General features: G+C 34.9%; 1 protein-coding gene across 2 annotated transcripts in view; it reads right to left on the bottom strand.

The window, feature by feature from the left end:
- Positions 1–18651, bottom strand: part of C1H8orf34 (chromosome 1 C8orf34 homolog) — a 134598-nt gene that overhangs the window by 33910 nt on the left and 82037 nt on the right. For both annotated transcript variants that reach the window (XM_064651324.1, XM_064651314.1), the window contains one exon: positions 2628–2763. In XM_064651324.1, coding sequence (XP_064507394.1) covers positions 2628–2763 — 136 coding nt within the window. The remainder of the gene's footprint in view (positions 1–2627; positions 2764–18651) is intronic.

Raw genomic sequence — 18651 nt, forward strand, 5'->3', positions numbered from 1 at the left:
AAGCATTTAAAAAAATACAGCAAGGTGAAAGAAACAGATTATGCAAATGCAAGTGTAAAATTAAAGTTTTTGTCTGAGCCAAGAAGCACATATTCCAACATTTGGAACTTTGCCAATTAGATTTCAGGTAAAAAGTCATATTTCTCCCAAAGACAGCTAAAATACCTTCAGCAAATCTAATCTGGTAATCTGATTTGACAAACCCTATTATCTACAGAACACCCACTGCCATTAATAGCTCCATTCATTTGAAATCACTTTGTATAACTGGAAAATGTGTAAAATTAAGAAAGACACCTGTTTAATTGTAACAAAAAATATGCATAACAGCCTATATTGACTTAATTTTCAATTATATTCAAACAGGCCTACAATCAAATCTCATAGTACTAATATACACACTGTACAGCACACAAGAGTGTTTATAAAACAGAATATGAAAGTATAGAAATATAATTTCTAAAACAAATAAATACACTAATAACTTTAATATTTTGACCTTTCATTAAATACTAGGCTTTGTCACTACAATGGAAATAAATGCCAACACTGAGAAACTTCCAGAGAGATTACTAAAATACTTAGATTGTAATTTTATAGTACAGTATTTTGAATGGCTATATCACTGAGTAACAGAAAATCTAATTGTTCTCAAAACCAAATCTAATTGCTCTTGAAACCAAATAGGAAAAAAACTCTGTCTTCATGTCCTTGAAACCATTTGCTTCATGCAACTCTCTGTACCCACTACTTCAGCTGCAAGAAGGCTCTGGACAAAACCCCTGTGAAGGTACCAGAGAGAGAGCTAACTGTACTCTGTCTTGAAGTAAGAGAGGAAAGGTGTCTTAAGACTCAGAAAGAAGGAAGGAATGCTCCAAAGAATAGATAGACTAAGGTTACCACCCCGAAGAATTAATGCTACTTTCCTCACTAGTGAATACAACAGCAACACCCATTTCTCTCTTTTGACTTCCCTTGCTCCTGATGAGACGGTATAGAAGGGAGTAAAATGAAGGTGTATAGGCAAAATAAAGCACTGTTTTGCATTCTCTCATATAAGTGAAGTGGCAAAAGGGATTTTATGAGATCATTCTCTCACAGCTCATATTTTAGATGGCAGTCATACAGTACAGGCATTTAAAGGACAATAGCAATAGCCAAGGTTGCTGGGTTTGGCTCAAGATCTGAGCCGTCTGCTCCCTGATGTGCAGGATTGAGAGAACATATAGAATCTTGGCACCTGCTGTTAGCGGCTACTTTAGGGAATTCAAAATTTAATTAACCTTCATAGTAATCCATATGTTATTGTAAGTTCAGAAAGACCATGTAGAAAACTTCACATTTCTATATTCCTTACCTTTCTACTTGTTAATACCTGGACAACGGATGCCAGGTAAAAAAAACAAGTGCCACATTTTCATGTAGTTAGTTGTTTGAAGACGTTTTACAACATAAGCAATTTGTTTGTGGTGAATTGGGAAGAATCCCATGACTAGCATGTTTGCTCTTTCCTTAAAGCATAAGGCCACGCTGCTGCTAACAGCAAAACTATTTGAATTGCAAGGCCATCCAGTACTCTGACAGTACTGTGAGCTGAAGTTCCCTGAGGCTCTACAAACCTGCTAAAGAGATGCTATTTCATGGGTGATTCAGTATACCTGTAGTTAACGCTTCCAGAGTCTCAGAAAATGTTTTGAAGCTCCTCTGCCTGCATAAGTGCTTTATAAAACTAGTAATTTACGAGCAAAATGGGGAAAAAAGTAGAAACGTAGGGTGGCATATGGCCAAACTTTTGACTTAATTTCACCACAGGTTGCTTTTTATTTACAAGCAGCTAATCCCCTCTCAAACTACACAATAGAGCAGCCATTGGCAAAGGCTGGCAGATAAAATTGGCATGCCTCTGTATTGTTCTTGCTAATCTGAACCATTAACAGAAGGGTGAGAAGGCTAGTTTTGTCATTTAAACAGGCTTAAATCCTTTCTCCAAATGAGCTTTTGTCTACATAGAAGAATTCATCCAGGAAATTTAAGGGGTTTCTGTTAGTGTTGCATTCTCAAGTTGACTAGTCTACAGGAATACCAACCTGTTTATTTGGCCTTCATACTGTAAATACAAGAATTATTTCCAGCTGTCAAAACCAAAAGGGGTTCAACTTGATTAAATTATTTCTCAGAGGTGAAACAGGATGAGATTATAAAGTGCTAAGAAGCAACTATTTGAAATCCTGGACTGCACCTGTGCAACTAAATCTCCATTTATACAGGTGCTTTTCAAATTGGATTTGAACCTTTAAATTCCCTGATTCATCCACTGAAAAACCACAGAAGCTCAAATAACTAATGAAATTCAGAGACAGAAAGGCTTAAAATGGTTTCAAGCTGTGAAGTAAGGCCTAAGACTAACTATGTTCTTTGATTCATTGTTGATGTGACATATCAAGCATAAACATAAGTTACACAATTCAAATGCCAGAGGTCATAGTGTAGTCAGTAGCTAAGCAATTATTTTTTCTTTAGCACAGGAGAGGTCATCACCTGGCCCATAAGCACAACACATAGTCAAAAATCTGGGGAAAAGAAGGTATTGACTAGCATGATCTGGGGGTTTTTTTTGTTTTTTTTACCTGGCACATCTTGCACAGATATTCAATGTGACCTTTGCTTGAGGCTCAGCCGTATGAGCACTTCGAGTCTGATTGAATTTGTTCCCAGAAGACATCACACTTGTTACTCCTTCCATTCTGAGATCATCAAGATCCTCTGCAACAAGACAGAACAATGGGATGAACACATGAATAAATTGTGTAGCTTAAATAAAGGAGCTTCACCCGTAGAATCACTAAAAAATGGAACTGCTAAAACGTCAGGAAGAAAATACACACAATTACTTGCATATTAATAGGATATGACATTTGAGAGGATTTTTTATATTATCACCCTGTTACAAGGAGTTCCCTGAAAAATATTCAGTATTATATTCACTTCAAACAGTGCTGCATATGTTTTTCAGTCTTTATTTGTCTGATTCATTTCTAAAAAATCTGTCATGAAGAGATGCTGTCAAATAGCTCCATTTGACAAAGGACATATTGAAGAAAAAAATATTTTTTTGAGTGTATGCTCCTCCTCTGTTGTTTTTTCATCAACTATTCACTTAGCAATGAAAAAACATTCTTAAAATAAAAGTGCTCTGCTAGACCCAGAAAATGTGAAATGGACACACATTGAAAGAGACCAAAATGTTCACACTGAAATCCTCCATATCGCTGTAATATTGGCAACTCATAATAATAACTGGATTTTCTACTACTGTAAAATCATTCCCATTTTGCAGGAAGAGAGCTGAGGCTCTCAGAGAATTTTTTTCCCAAGATGACACCGAAATAGTGTAGGTCAGTTAGACTGTAAATGATAATCTGTATCTCTTTTGCTAACACAAAATAGGCAAGTTCTCTATTTCTAATGTATTCATAAAGCCCAATTTTCAGTTGTTTATAACTTGATTAGGGTCTAGCTGAAGGGTAATCAAGCAAAACACTGACTAGCTGCTGTTAAATGACCATGTACTGACTGATGCATGTGGCTTACAGTAATACAGTATGTGACCATCTAATTAAAATGTCTTTCAGATAATGTATGCATACACATGTATTTTCATATATTTCATTTTACAAAAGAAACCTGATGTTAATGGATCTGAGTGAAGCAGAAAATACAAAAAGGCAGATTTTAAATACCAACATCAGATACGTAAAAGTCATAGAGAATTTAAAATCAGTAGAGGCACCATTCAATTAGAATTTAAAATATACAAGTAATCATTATAGACACACAGTGGAGTACCAAGCTCCTTTTCATACACAAAAGAATGAGATACAACCCCCCGAATCTTTACCTGAAATATTTTTGGTTGTCCTATGTAGCTCCTAAAGCTACTCTTACCACTGTGCTTTGAACTCAGGGCAGTATGGTCAGATTGTCGGGACTCTGCCATGTTAAACAACACTCTAGGGAGACATCTATTTTAATAAGCAACATTCAATAACAGCTAGGCTAAACGTAAATGAAAGTTTTGTGACTAAAGTCCTTGAACTACACTGTCTTCTCTGTAATGTTTTATTTTACTGCTTAAGAAAACTGTCTTTCCACTCCCCTCTCCCTCCTCTAGGTAATTTGTTGCCTTGATATAAATTGACCACTGCAATGAAGTTCCTGGCATCATTTTGCACTGTTTCAACAGCTTTTCCTTTAAATTTCATATATGGTTAATACACAAACTAATTCAAAGGACCTGGAAGGTTATATGATAAAGAGCTAGGAAATCAATCATCTATGAGTCATTTCAGAAAAGGTATTACATATTTGGAACACATTATGTATTAAAATAAATACAGTTTAATTGTGCTTTAAAGAGGTGCGAAAAGTTCCATATTTCTTAACAGATGTAAACCACTGTATGGATTACAGTTTAAAAGAAACTGAAGCATATGCCTGAGGTTTTTCTCCCCCTAAACAGATGTGATTTCTTTAAATGAGGGTTTCAACTGTTCTCTGCTTGATTAACTTTTGGCTTTCTGACGACTGTTTCAACAGAGCAAGGATATAGGCTGCCCTCCATCATTCCTTTTACATTTGAATTTGTATATCAGAACCATACCTTTTTTTCATTTTTAGCCAACTACCAGCATTTTTCTGTCAAGAAACTTTGTGCGAGAAATGTGGATTCAAGAGTTGCCTACAGTTGTAGCTAACAGGTAAGTAGGCAGAACAGTACGCAGTATTGATTTATTGTCACATGCTGTTAGACAAATAGCAGTATTTGCATACAAAAATGCAGATTTAAAATATCAAAAAGGTACATCATATACAATTGATGATTTTTCTCAAGGAATTTTCATTGATCTAATTCAGCATTGGATGGAATTTGTCAAATTGGCAAAAAGCTGCTAGTATTACAACTAGACAGAGAGGTATAACCTCATCTACCAAATCCAAAGAATAACTGCAGCATTTGATTTAACTTGGATTACTGCACCTCCACATCAGTATTTAATGATTTCAGTTTCTTCTCAATGCCTCAAATTTAGAGTGCAGATATTCCACTTTCTTCTCACTAAAGCAACTGGGCTTTGAGAAGCTGCCTGGTTTGCAATACCCACAAATTTGGATGGGGATTTTTGAATGGTAAGCAAGTTTATATGCCATCTGGCAATCTTCCTGATTGACCACATTAATTAAATGCCCCTTAATTAAAAAAAAACAAAACAAACCCAAAAATTAATAACAAAAAAACAATAAACCATACAGTAACTTTAGTACTAAACTCTGTGTGCATGTGTTGTTCAATAGTTCATGTGTGCTTTGTAGAATAATATTTGAACATAAATAAGAATGTTATTAAAATAAATACAAGCAACAAGTGCAATAATGCATTCTAAGAATTAAAAAAAAAAGGTTTCCAAAGGTTCAGATGTTTCCATGTAACATCGAAAAGAACCAGTCTTAGCAAAAAAAAGGGTTTCTTTGAAAAGTCAATTCAGTTACAGGTTCTGGACACTGAATCTTTTCTCATTCTTTGTATTCTCTGCTAGACCAACTAGTGAGGATAGAGCTGAGTGGTTCAGTGATTTTATTGAGCAGCAATGAGGTAATTCACTGAGAAAAGAGAGAAAGAAAAAAGCCAAGCTGATGACTGCTTATGTCATGAAAGACAAGAATACTGTGAAACTTCTCAAATCCTTAGAAAATTATTACCTATCTTCGTACAGAAATAGGCTAGAAGTTCACATAAATGCAACAATCTCACTTGTGCTAATAAAAGTTTGTTATTTTAATGCATGACTGTGTACTGTATTTCTTTGATTTAATGTTTATTCTCTGCTATTCTCTAAATGAATAGGGAATGTGAAGACTCAGCTTTGGTCCTATAGCAGTTTCTATGGTTAAAAAAACCCTACCTACAAACCAAATGAAAAAAACTTACATTTTTCTCAAATCAGCAATTCTCCAAAATAAATTCACACAGCTGCAATCTTCATGCATTGCCATAACAACAATAGACAAAAATACTTTAAAGTGAGATAAAGATCACAAGTATAATATAGCATAGCACAGAAACAGATGTTTTCTATATCAATAATAACGCTGCACTAAGCTGAATTCTTTGTGATTTTTTTATAGACAAGTGTCATTAAAAATTTTATTTCAACTAAACAAGAATATAGCTCAATAACAAGGTAATGTTTTTAAAATAGAATGTTGTTCACAACTATTTACTTCCTTTCTATCCGGGAAGGAAGGGAGAGGGGGAGGGAAAGGGGCACTAGTACCAAGTATTCTAGAAACAATGTAAGATTGCTTAATGTCTTGGGATGACAGGCTGTGGAAACATCTTACAAACATTTACAAGACTCACACACCATTCACTTTAAGGATACAGCTTTTCTTATGCAAAACTCCTATAAAATACAATGAAAGTTTAGTTGTATAGAAGGCTCACATAATTAGGTCATGTGTTACATTTTCTTCTATGATCCAGTCACCTTTGTCTCCTTCCTCCTTTATAAAACATAGTAATTTCCCAGGAGTACTTCAAGATGCATAAGGTGCAAAGCTGGAAAAGTCTATGACAACTCAGTTTGTCTGTTCTGTCTAACACTAAGAAAAGCATTAGATGTTTTCATGTAAGAACAAAAATTCAGATAATGAATTCTGACTTGTGTTCTTGCAGGCCACCAGGCAATTCTGATACATCAGGAAAATAATGCCTCCTCCTTTGAAGCAATTAATTTCTCGAGGTAGTGTTCTTACATCATGGTAGACATTGCCATACTCCGTGTACATAGCATTGATTTGTAAAGGCCTGTTGACTGACACACAGACTCTTAATATGCTCTACTACTCTCATTAAAAAGAAAAAAAACCACAAACCAAAACCAAACAAAAAAACCACCAACCAACCAACCAATTACAAACCAAACAAACATAGATTCAACCCCAAAAAATCAAGTCAACAAACCCTACTGCTCATAGCAGTTCTGCTTGTGTTCCAGGAATCTCAGCTGCTTTATATGTCATACTTTTATGCGTCTTAACATATTAACCAATCCTTTCTGGTTTAGATAAATTATATTGCCAATATCAAGAGAGTCCAATAAAAAAACCACATTAATTACAAAAGAAATGTTGAGACAAGCAGGAATTAGGCTTCCAGACAAGGAAGAACCATTAGCCTATAACACCTGATGAAACACTCCTGAAAAGGATACTTTAAATATTTGCTTCAACAGATGCAAAACTGGAGCTAGCTTCTGCAGGAAGCTACATGTTCTGGTACATATTCTAATATGTCTTCCTATTAACATCTTCAAATACCAGACTTTGGACCAGTTTAGACCTATGCCATAGATTTTTGATACAAATATCACTCTAAGTAAATCCAGAGACTTTCACTCCTTAGAAGTATTTTAGATTTCTGAACACAATGTTTGGAAGCCATTTAACTTGAGAAGCATCTCAAGTTGACAATAAATTCCCTAAGTGTGCTTTCACTGATGGAGTCACGCAAAACCAATTGAAATATGATGCCACTAAGTACCTGAGTTTGCATGTCCACCTTTACCCGTATCATTTGTCAGAGGATAATCCCACTCCACAGTCTAAAACCCACAAAACCAACATAGGAGTAGGGAAAGCATCACTGTTTGCAGACCCTGAAACATGAATCCCTGACTAGAGTTCTCACTTTTAATCAGCATGAGAGGAATAAGAGTCAGAGGAATCTTCCTTCAGTTTCTCCTTCTTCCTCTTTTAAGATGGGACTGGAATTAACATAGGAGGTCTTTTCTGATGAAGATGTTCTAGTTTCATTAGAGCACACTTCAGTATCTTAGAAAACTACACTAAGCCCACAGTGCTCCTGCTTACTCTCCCTTTTCCCACTAGGTGTGATAATTGTTTATGACTGAAAACAAACAACTAGCAAGCAAGACTGATGAAACACTGACTTAGGGGATGAGAGCATCTCTAAGATGCAGCGCGGGGGCTTCGGAGTTTTGCTCCAAATCAGACAAACCACTGACTGAATGCAACGTTACAGTCTCATTTTATTTAAATGAGAAAGTTCATAACCACAGTTGGAAAGAACTGGCATCATGTCCTCTTATCATTCCCTACTGGTAATCGTAGGACAAACAATCTAAAATCGCCAAATAACTACTGCTCATCGACTAGTTCAGCAACAATAACTGACTATATAAGTATTGTTGCTTCATAACAGTAGCGGTTTCAAACTCACCAATCTAAGCTATTAACCAGGTGGTTTCACTCAGTGTTAAAGAATTCATTCAGAAATTTTATTTTTACAATAATAGAAATCTAGTATTGATTGGAGCACATTAATTACGTCTACATTTCCAATAAAATGAAATTTAGAATATTTCACTTGTTGCATCACATTCTATAATGCATTACTGCAACTGCCATAATTGCACAACAGTACTTTCATTGTAATAATACAGAACCTCAAAAAGGTGATCACGAGAAAATACACAAAACCACCTCAAAATCTGGACTTCAGAAGGCATCTAAAGGAATGTCTTTTAATGTTTTTCCTCAGCAAGCTTTCTCTTTTTTTTTTTTTTTTGGCACTTTAGCTTTAAGTAAAACATCTTTTAGAATTAAAAGCAAATTTTGATCAGTATTTCTAATCAGCTCCAATTCCAATGTCATTCATTCATGCAACCGCTACATTTATTTGAATGTGCAATTCAAACCACAGTCCAATTCTGCATTCTTAAAGAAAACCACCAAAAATCTTTGTCATAACAATAGAATTTAAATCAGTAAGTCTTTTTTCAATCATAGCAAAAATATCAAAGCATTCAAAAAGAATGTGTATTTAAAAGGCTTCAGTTTGGTGGGTTTTTTCTTTTTTAACAAAGAGGAGATAGCGTAATATTTTTCAAGTGTTTTTGGTTAACATAGTACAGATGTTCCTTACAATATATATCTTAAATATTGAATTTCACATTACATTATTGCTTACATTTTTCTTATTTATATATATTTTTAATCAAACCAATAATTTGCATTCTGTTCATATGAAGTTTTACAAAAATTATCTAAGATGAATAATAATTCATTAATTCAGTATACTTCACTAAACACAGAGCAACTACAGTGCACTTTCAGCCAGTCAGAGAGGATATTAAACAATTTTTGCACTGAGAGGCACATTCATATTTCTTTGCATTCACTCAATTTACCCTACTAGCCCTTGGCTAGATTAACCCTAGCTAGCTTGTCAAGAGGCCAGCGGAAATTCATACGCCTCATACTAAAATGAAAGTTGAGGCAAAGCATAAAAATTACAAGTAATTTTATGCCAAACACTTCCAGTAATGCTGAAAAATCCAACAGTTTACTTTTAAAAATATATATCACATCAAGAATTCCTACAGTGCAAATATCTCTATACCCAACTTCTTTTTTCTTTTAATTAAAAAGATCGAATTCCAAATATAGTCAAACACTTTACTTGTCCTTCAGAGAATTTTCTTCATGAAGAGAGAAACACACTAAGTAAGAAGCAAGACGCTTAAACAGCTTAAATTTTCTACTGATAAACTAGACTATCTCCCATTTTAAAAATTGCTTTTCAGTCAAGCACTCTACCCAAATACACCTGGCTACAGACCAAAAAGTTGTGCTAGAAAAGTTCCAGTTAATTTAGGGACTCATATATGAGTGATTTCAGACTGGACAATTTGGGCAAGCAGGGAGAAAGCAAAAAATCTCTAAGCTCTCTGTGTGCACAGGAACGTTTAGCACCACATACTTCATATGTTGTATGTGAAAGTCCGTACTGAGCTCTAGGTGCATTAAAGTCCTGACTGAGATAGTAACACATTAATAATTCTACGATAATCACCAAAACTCTTAGACAAAAAGCTAGAAGAATCATACTGTAGATCTTTGCTATTGCTCTTCAAACTTCTACCTACTTGTAAAGGGACAACTGCCCTCCTTGCTACCTCTAACTGTGTATCAAGGATGAGTACAACACGGCATCCAACAACTGAAGCTCTGCCACTTCTTCCAGTTCCATCCCTCTATCAGCTTGCATCAACTCTACTTTGCCCTGAGACAAGACCATCTGTTTTGTATCACTATCCCTATTTTGGCCAGACACTGGGACATCTGGAAGACTGCACTGTCTGCACTCTGAGAAGCAGACACTGAGCTGGATACCATCAGCATACCAATGGCATCACAGCTGACAGTACATGCTCTTCCTCACTCATTGATTAAATTCATACCACTGACATCTTTTCAAAGAGGGCAGAACAAAATTTTTAAATACAATTCTATCTCTCCAATTGGTTTAAGCAGATAATCTAGCCATGGTATGTCAAAACCATTCCCCACATCCAGTAGAATAGTCAAGTAATAAAGTTTCAAATATACCACACAGTTTTCCATTTTTTTTTTTTTTTTACTAAAGAGAAGTTTAGATTACTGGAAAACATTAGCAGTTGGGGATATATAGGTGCTGTTTATTCTGTTAGATTGTTTTGCATAACCTGTGAGTTCAGTGCACTATTGAGTTACGTTTGCTCATGCTTTTGGTTTGAACAAGAGAAAATTAGGTTTTTGGGTTTGTTGCAATGCAAGACAGAGAGCTGGCTGAAATGGAAAATAATCTAGTACATATAATACATTTGGTTGCTACACTTCCACTGAATATTGCAGGACAAGATTATTGCCTCAATAATAAATCAGAGATTACAGCACATTACCTCATGTAATGTTAGCGCACACATACTATCTTAAACATCATAGAGATACATTTGCTTTTAGCCAGCAGTACTTTATCTTCTGGATATGAACCACACATTTCTCTGGAAGACATGATTTCAGAAGTATAAAACCATTTTTAAACAAATCAGAGAATGTTACCCAAAAATTCTGCTTTTTAAGACATAGTAAGGTTAATCATGACTCCACTGAATTCAAGTGCAATTTTCCATGGTTCCACAGACTGAAAATTTATCTAAAGTATTGTAAATTTCTCTCTTTTGGGTTTTAGCTCCCTAATATGAGAGCTATGAAACTCAGACAGATCATGAGACGTGTTTAACTTCGGAGTCTACAGCAGTGGAACAGAATGTGAATCATATCCCTAGCAGTCACTGCATGCCATCCTTTGCAAAGTATAAAACCTGCAGGCTAACCATTCAAAGCAGTTCAATCCACCAAGAGGGAGGCAGAGATCCTAGAATGGAAAGCCAATTCAACATCAGATAGCAAATGTTCCCCAAAGACTTTGAAAAAAACAAGGGTGAAGGAAATACAAAACATTAGGAAGCACAATCGTCATATGCTGGATGGAGTCAGCAGAAAAGACTATATGGTATCACAGAAGATAAATTACTAATTCAGTATATTTTCCTTCTCAAAAAGAACCATCTGTACTAATTTCTTAGATTGCAGGCAGTTTGATTGATAGAAAACCTAAAAATGAAATAAGGACAAAGTGATAGTACAAACCATATCAACAGGAAGAACAGAGAAAATGAAAACAAAAAAAACCCCCTAAATTGAAACTATCTTCAGTAATACACAGCAGAGAAGATCTATTTCAAGCAAAAAGAAAACAGGTAGCATTGCTCCAAGAAGACAGCTAGGTCAACACAAAAAGGCCAAGTAATTTGTGGGTTTCAGTCTTCAGGCACACTAGCAAAGCTCACTGGCCCTGAAATACCATGAGTTCAAATGGTGGATGAATGAGGTCGAACTCCAAGGTGCTAACCAGTAGTCATTAAGGATGCAGCTCTGAAATCCCACAAGGATGCAGCTTGTTCCCAATAAAGTCCCACTTATTTGTGCGCTCCTACCCCTTCCTACCATTCCCAGTGATACCAGTGCTTGATTTTTATCTGACTTTGGTATAGGCGCATATGAAAAATATTTTATTATTGCTGCATATTTTATTTATTCTGCACGTGGCTTGGTGAGCTGCACTGGCACACTGAGGGATCATACAAGCATTTAAAGGAAGGAACAGAGTAGGAAGGAGGACCACCTTCTTTAAAAAAAGCAAGCTATCATATTCATTTAGGCTCAGCCCTTCTCCCAGAGCCATACCCTAAGGGGTAAAAGCATTAGATATTCAAGTAATACATGGACATGTTCTATGGAACTAAAGCACCAGAAGTAAAAAAAAAAAAAAAAAAAAAAAGCTAATTGAAGTATTAGAAATAAAAGTAAACAAGACATCATTTTACATTAATGGAATGATACCCCATCTGCAACTCACCAGATGAGTTTTAAGGACCTTTTAAGGACCTTGAAATTTAGTGTAATTTTGCTTCTCTAAAGACACAGAACAAAAATTTTTCAAATGGAGGTTATACCAGAATATTCAAGTATGCATTCAGAAAAGCATTCCCAATACATGACCAAAATATGATCTTTAATACTATGTGTTACTATATTAAAGATAAAATTTTCAATTTTGAAGTATTACATTTGCCAAGTAATCACGGCCTTTGTTTCTTTCTTATTTAACTGAGCAATGCCAAGCTGATAAAATCTAATATAACTGAACTTATACATAAGTTTGAACATGAGAGGCAGGTTAAGATGTTGTTATCAACACAGTGTCTTACCTTCTCATCACCTTTTCCTCACCTGTTTTATAATTCCTGAAATATGGCAACATACATGAATCAAGTTAATTCTGATATTCTGATACAACTGTATAAAGACTTTTTGCACATGAATGTAGACTGAATTGGTAAGTCTTACTATTTTGAAAGATAACACAACTTAGAGAGGTGACAGATGTGGTCAAAGAAATTTTCAAAACTTAAAAATTTATCAATTCCCTTATCACAGATACAAATATTATTGAACAAATGTAAAATGAACTGAAACTGATGTAGACATACATTTGAATATTCATAAAATTATGTCATATCAATTAAACTGCATTCTTCAAAATTTAACATCCCTTATGTGTCCCAAAACACACAAAACAGTTTGTGACATCTGATAATGCTTCAGCATACCCAGAGAAACACTTTTTTCAGCTCCCAAATGACTTTTTCAATTATCTATGAAAAATCAAAATTCCTTTTCAGATAGCACTTCAAAGCAATCCAAAGCAAGAAGCTCTCCCAGCTGTCAAAAACTTTTATTATTCCCTATCACCTGAGCAGCTTGGTTTGTAGACCTTCTCATAACCACTTCACTAAGCACCAAGACTAAGCATCCATAGCAGCTAACATAACTTCCCAACACACCAGTGAAAATCTCCCATCTAATTAATGTTCTTTTGCTTATGGAACTTTTTTCTATGTGAAGATTCAATACAACATGAATTATTGCCAAACTGTTTCTCATTTACAAATTATAAATTACGTCTAATATAAAGAAACCAAACCCATATAATCAAATAAATTCTAAAGAATAGGGCATCAGAAAGTGAATTCCTAAGGCACTAGTGGTGTAATTACAATATTTATAGAATTTGGAAGTTTGAACAGAGGAGTTTAGATTCATTAAGCAAATGTATCAGTCAAGCCTTTTCACCAATGTTTTTGAAATACATAAATAGAAAATTAATATTCAAAGATGAAAAAATAATTACTGCTCAGTGAATATTTTGCCTCTGTCACTAGACATACATTTAAAACAAATTTCACCCAAAAAAAAAGATTATTTTTATCAGATCATTGTGTGAATATTCATTAAAATCCCACAAAGATAAATTCAGCCTAATGGTTTGTGACTGATCATAACCCAGTTGCTACTAATTTCCTGAAAAATGTCAGGAAAATTAGTTCCTCTCAGAAATATTCAAATATGTCAAAATATTTTTCTCTCCCTCTAAGGACATCCAAGTAAGCATGAAAAACATTTAATAAAATCCCCGCATGGATACATTTCTACGTACAGCCAAATGGAGAAACAGGTCTGCAAACTATTGTCAGACACCTTGCCAAGTCTCCTCTGTCCCAAACACTGCTTAGAGTACTTCTGCAGTTAGATGATAGTGATTGAATAATTAAATCTAAGACATGCTAAGGAATTGTCTCTCCACAGATATTAACTCATATTTGCCTTTAGTCATATATATGCTAAGTAACTGAGAGTCAGAAACAGAAATTAAATTGTACATAAAGTTCCTTTGTATATGTAAAAATGACAATGAGTCGCTCAGCTTCCAAGTATCCTAAAAAAAATTAGAGTAATCCATATGTCAAGAAAAAGCATTTGCTTTTGATGTGCCAGGGTAATATTTTAGAGAAAGATGCAGGTGAGTGAGAGGAAACAAATCCACTGAAGCAAGCATTAATTAGGAATGATTGTATTCTCTATGTGTAGGAGAGAAATGAGGACTTTGGTCCACTGTTCAATGTCTGAAGAAGGAAATACATGTTCAATTACTTCTTTGTACTATCACTGCGAATGGCAAGTTCTCTGTAAGGCACATGCAGAACACGCACCCATCTCCTTTGTGTTTTGTGGATGAAAACAGCTGATTTGCCTTCAGGTGATCAGAAACCTACTTGCAACAAGAGGAATGCTTCTACATAAAACCTGTAAAACATGGACATGGCAAATATGGCTTATCTTCTCTACCTCAAAGCTTTATGTTTTCAGTTGAGTTAGGCAAAAGATTACATACGAGAACAAAATTAGTTATCCTTCATTTGCATTTCACATATACCATAAAAATTATTTTAACAATGATTTATAAGCAATAAATGCAAATTTCATATAATACAAATGTTACTTTTTCTAGCCTATTGGGCAGTACTTTAATTGCCTGAACAATCTTAAAGCTGAAATTACATTTCAGAAACTTGAAGGAAGACTTAAAAAGGATAATATGCAACATTACTTTCAGACTTCAATGTCAGCATTTAAAGTTTCAAAAATAGGAAAATTTTAAAGTCAATAACATTTAAAAACTCTGCAATAATGCAGGAATGTTTTGGACAAAAAGAAAGTATGCTCTTTACCTTTGTTGGAAAGGACAAATATGTGACTATCACTTTTTTTATTATGAACTATGCCATTAAGAACAGGTTTGTATTTTTATAGTTCCATTTACAACATCTTTTCAAGTATTTATTCTCATCATATTGAAAACAACCTTTTTATAACTTCTGGTTTCAATAAAATAAAGAGAGAAAACTTTTTGAAGACACAATTGGATTTGTCTCTCTTTACATCTGGTTAAAAATCGAAACTTAAAAATCCTATTATTTGCATATTTATTTATATTTAATTATTCCCAGGACTGCAAACTTTCTCTGGAGAGAATTAAAAACAGTGAAATGACTGCAATTCTTTTGATTTCTATTTTATTCCTTCATTATTGGATACTTCAAAGATACATAATTTCTTTACAGAGAAGAAATTTGGGTTACATCATTATTACCCAGAAAAAAAGTAAGCCAATAAATGTAACCTTCGTGTTCAAAACTCCTCCTTCTGTCAAAAAGGCAAATTGTAACCTCAACTGTTTAGTCCAGGAATGTACAAACTTTAGGCATTTAACATCACATACATACGCACACACAAAACCTTTCAAATTTCCATTTCTTTGTCAGCTGCTCAATATCTCAATATTTAGCTAACCATTTCCATCCTCATTTTTACATATTCTTCCAAAGGTGACTCACCACATCTCTTCCCAGGATCACACTCCCTCACTACAAAACCTTGTCCTTATACGCATTAGCGGCCAAACTCATATTTTGCTGCAGTGAAGCCAGGACTTAACTCTTTTAAGAGTGCTCCCTGTGCAGCTTATTGTTCAAAGATCACAAAAATTCAAGGAGCACAGTCAGTTTAAGCTAAACTAAGTCTGTGCTGCCACTGGAAGGGTCAGACCTGCTTGTCTCCCATGTCAGCCGACTAACTCGTCCAATCCTTACAATAACAGTAGTGCTTGTGTGGCCCACAGTGAAGGTTCCATCTTTCTTGCTGGGTTGATTTTTGGCTCAGCTCAGACTCACTCAACACCTTCTTTGAAGTCTTTTGCTCAGACATTGAGTGTTTTAAACAGGCAATCAGAAGAGATGATTTTAAAACACAGCCTAATCTTTTTTTCCATTCAGCATCTGATGATACAAAACCAGTTAAATTACCCAAGGTCAGGGCTTGTTATTAAAATTAAAATGGAAGATATCATCAGAAAGTGTCTTCATAGAAAATAACAATAGTAAGTCATCTTGAAATACCATTTTTATTTTCCTTGGAATATAAAACTGAAATCTTGTAGCTGTATTGTTACAATTTGAGGAAATATTTGGTAGATATTAGAAATTCATTTTAGGAGTTATTTTAATACCGCTTACTTTGGATTTAGTTTATGCAAAAATATTGTATGCATTATCTTGAGATCATCGCAGTGCTACGCAAGTACAGAGAAACACACAGAAATTGTCAAAACTTTCACAACTCCAAAGAAAAAGGTTAGAAGATAAATTTGTTTCAAAAAATGATAGTTTGGATTAAACCAACACACCTGACCGCAGGAAAAAAAATCAAACGTGTAATAAGGGAAGCAGTCAAAATACAGAACTACATACAACAGCTTCCAATGTCTATTCATACTTATTATAACTCCACAGACTTCAAATGATTTAATATCAAAGATAACTTGGATCCTTATATTTAAATCTCATATATTTCCTCTTTCTTGCCTTATCTTTGCCCATAGTCACACTCTTTGTTTTTCTGGATTTGGTATTTGGAGGTATTCTTACTATACTTGTCTCTCACTCACCCTTCTAGTCCTCACTGATTATGCACAGGATCTGGTAGCTATTTATGACAACAGATGACATCTGTCAGTTGAAATGCTCCTTTGGGTTATTTTGTATTTATTTTCCATCATTCCTATTTTGTGATGTTATAAACTGATGATTACCCCTGATTTCTCTTCTCAATCGTTGTTCTGGTTTTGAATTTCTCAAATCCTGAATTCTTCTCAGTCTCCACAGTCTCCCACTCCACCATTCTTCCACTCCACTCTCTTGAAGTATAGCCTTCACTACATTTTGCCCTTTCCTCATAATTGATACATTAATAGTCAAAATGTCCTAGATAGACTAATACTTACTGCCAGTATATTCACACACAAAGAACAAGGTTTTCATGAATGCTGCATCACTGAAGAAAATGCAAGAACAGAGGGTGGTAGCAGCACTACTTTTGATGTTAGCAGGTGCAGTGCAGTCACTCCAGTGATCTGCCTAAGCTAGCACTGAACTTGCAAACTCAAGGTATTGCATGCCACAGCAACCCTGTGAATCACAGCAATGGTGAATGAGCTTCTTGGTCAGCTCAAAAGGGATAGATATACACTTACTTGGACTGTTTGAAGCTATCTTTTGTTTGCAGGGCATTCACAGCATTTACTGCAGTACTCATAATTTTACCTGATCACAGTTCTGTGCTTTAATTTCTTAAGGCAGCAAACAAAACAGACAAGTGGAATACTTGAAATTGTAGGTGAAGAGCTGTGTTGTAGTGTTTTTATTTTTTTTTTCAATCTCACTCTCTTCTAGTTTTTATGAAGGCTTTTCAAATAAAATTTTGAGTTCTGCAAGTATTAGAGGAGTTGCCATTCTGAAAAATCACATGTGTCCTTTTGTACTTAGCTATAAATTATCTCTTACTTCAGTCTATTCTTTCTTCTCCATGTTTATTATTCCTCCATCCTCTTTTTTGCTTTTAGCAATTACAACCACTACTCCACTTCCACACTCAGAAGCTCTCCACATGCAATCCACTACAGAAAGAACAGCTGGTCAAGCAACAGTCTTTTAATATAAGTTGAATTCTCTGTTTTCAAGCAAGAGCAGGTAACTTAACAAATAAGTTTGGATTTTGCCATGTTATTTACTGTTTTTCATATTATTTGCTGCTTGCAGAATTTAAAATTATATTTATCTTCTGATTTTTAAATTCAGTGTTACACTTAATATCATGTTCAACAGTAAGAGCACACACCTTGCAACACACAATAAAAGTAAAATTCTGCTTGATAGGGAAAGAAATACAAACAAAAAAGGTAGAGGTAGTTACTCTGTAAGCAGCAAATGTAATGAATCTTGGATTTGTGTTACATCTCAACAGTTCCTTCAACCTAATATCAGCTGTTTCCCTCCATATTTCTTACAGTATCCTCTCTCTAGTAATTCTGCCCATCTTCCTTCTTTTCCTTTCCTTTCCTTCCCTTCATTAACTCAAACAGCTTGTCCAGAAATGTTTCAGCAAGTCAGCAGATGGTTTGTTTGATTCAGAGCCATAACAGCGATCAATCTGCAATGGTAACTCTTTACCCTGTACTGAAGCTTGAGGATGGTACTAATGAGATTGTCTTCTAGCCAGACACCAATTTTCAGGGAACTGGAGGAAATTTCATCTATTAGAGAACTCCCACATTCAGTTGAAATTTTTTAGCAGATTTAAAAGTTACTGGGACTAGAACTCAAAGACAGATGGGCACACCTTACAAAATCATATAAGTCCACATAAAACCAGTCTCACTGGAAACCAGGGGCTGAAAACTTATAGGATGAAAAACAGCGTGCATGGGTTATCGTGACTGGGTTACATCAC

Source organism: Pseudopipra pipra, chromosome 1, assembly GCF_036250125.1.
Source record: "Pseudopipra pipra isolate bDixPip1 chromosome 1, bDixPip1.hap1, whole genome shotgun sequence".
Taxonomy (NCBI): domain Eukaryota; kingdom Metazoa; phylum Chordata; class Aves; order Passeriformes; family Pipridae; genus Pseudopipra; species Pseudopipra pipra.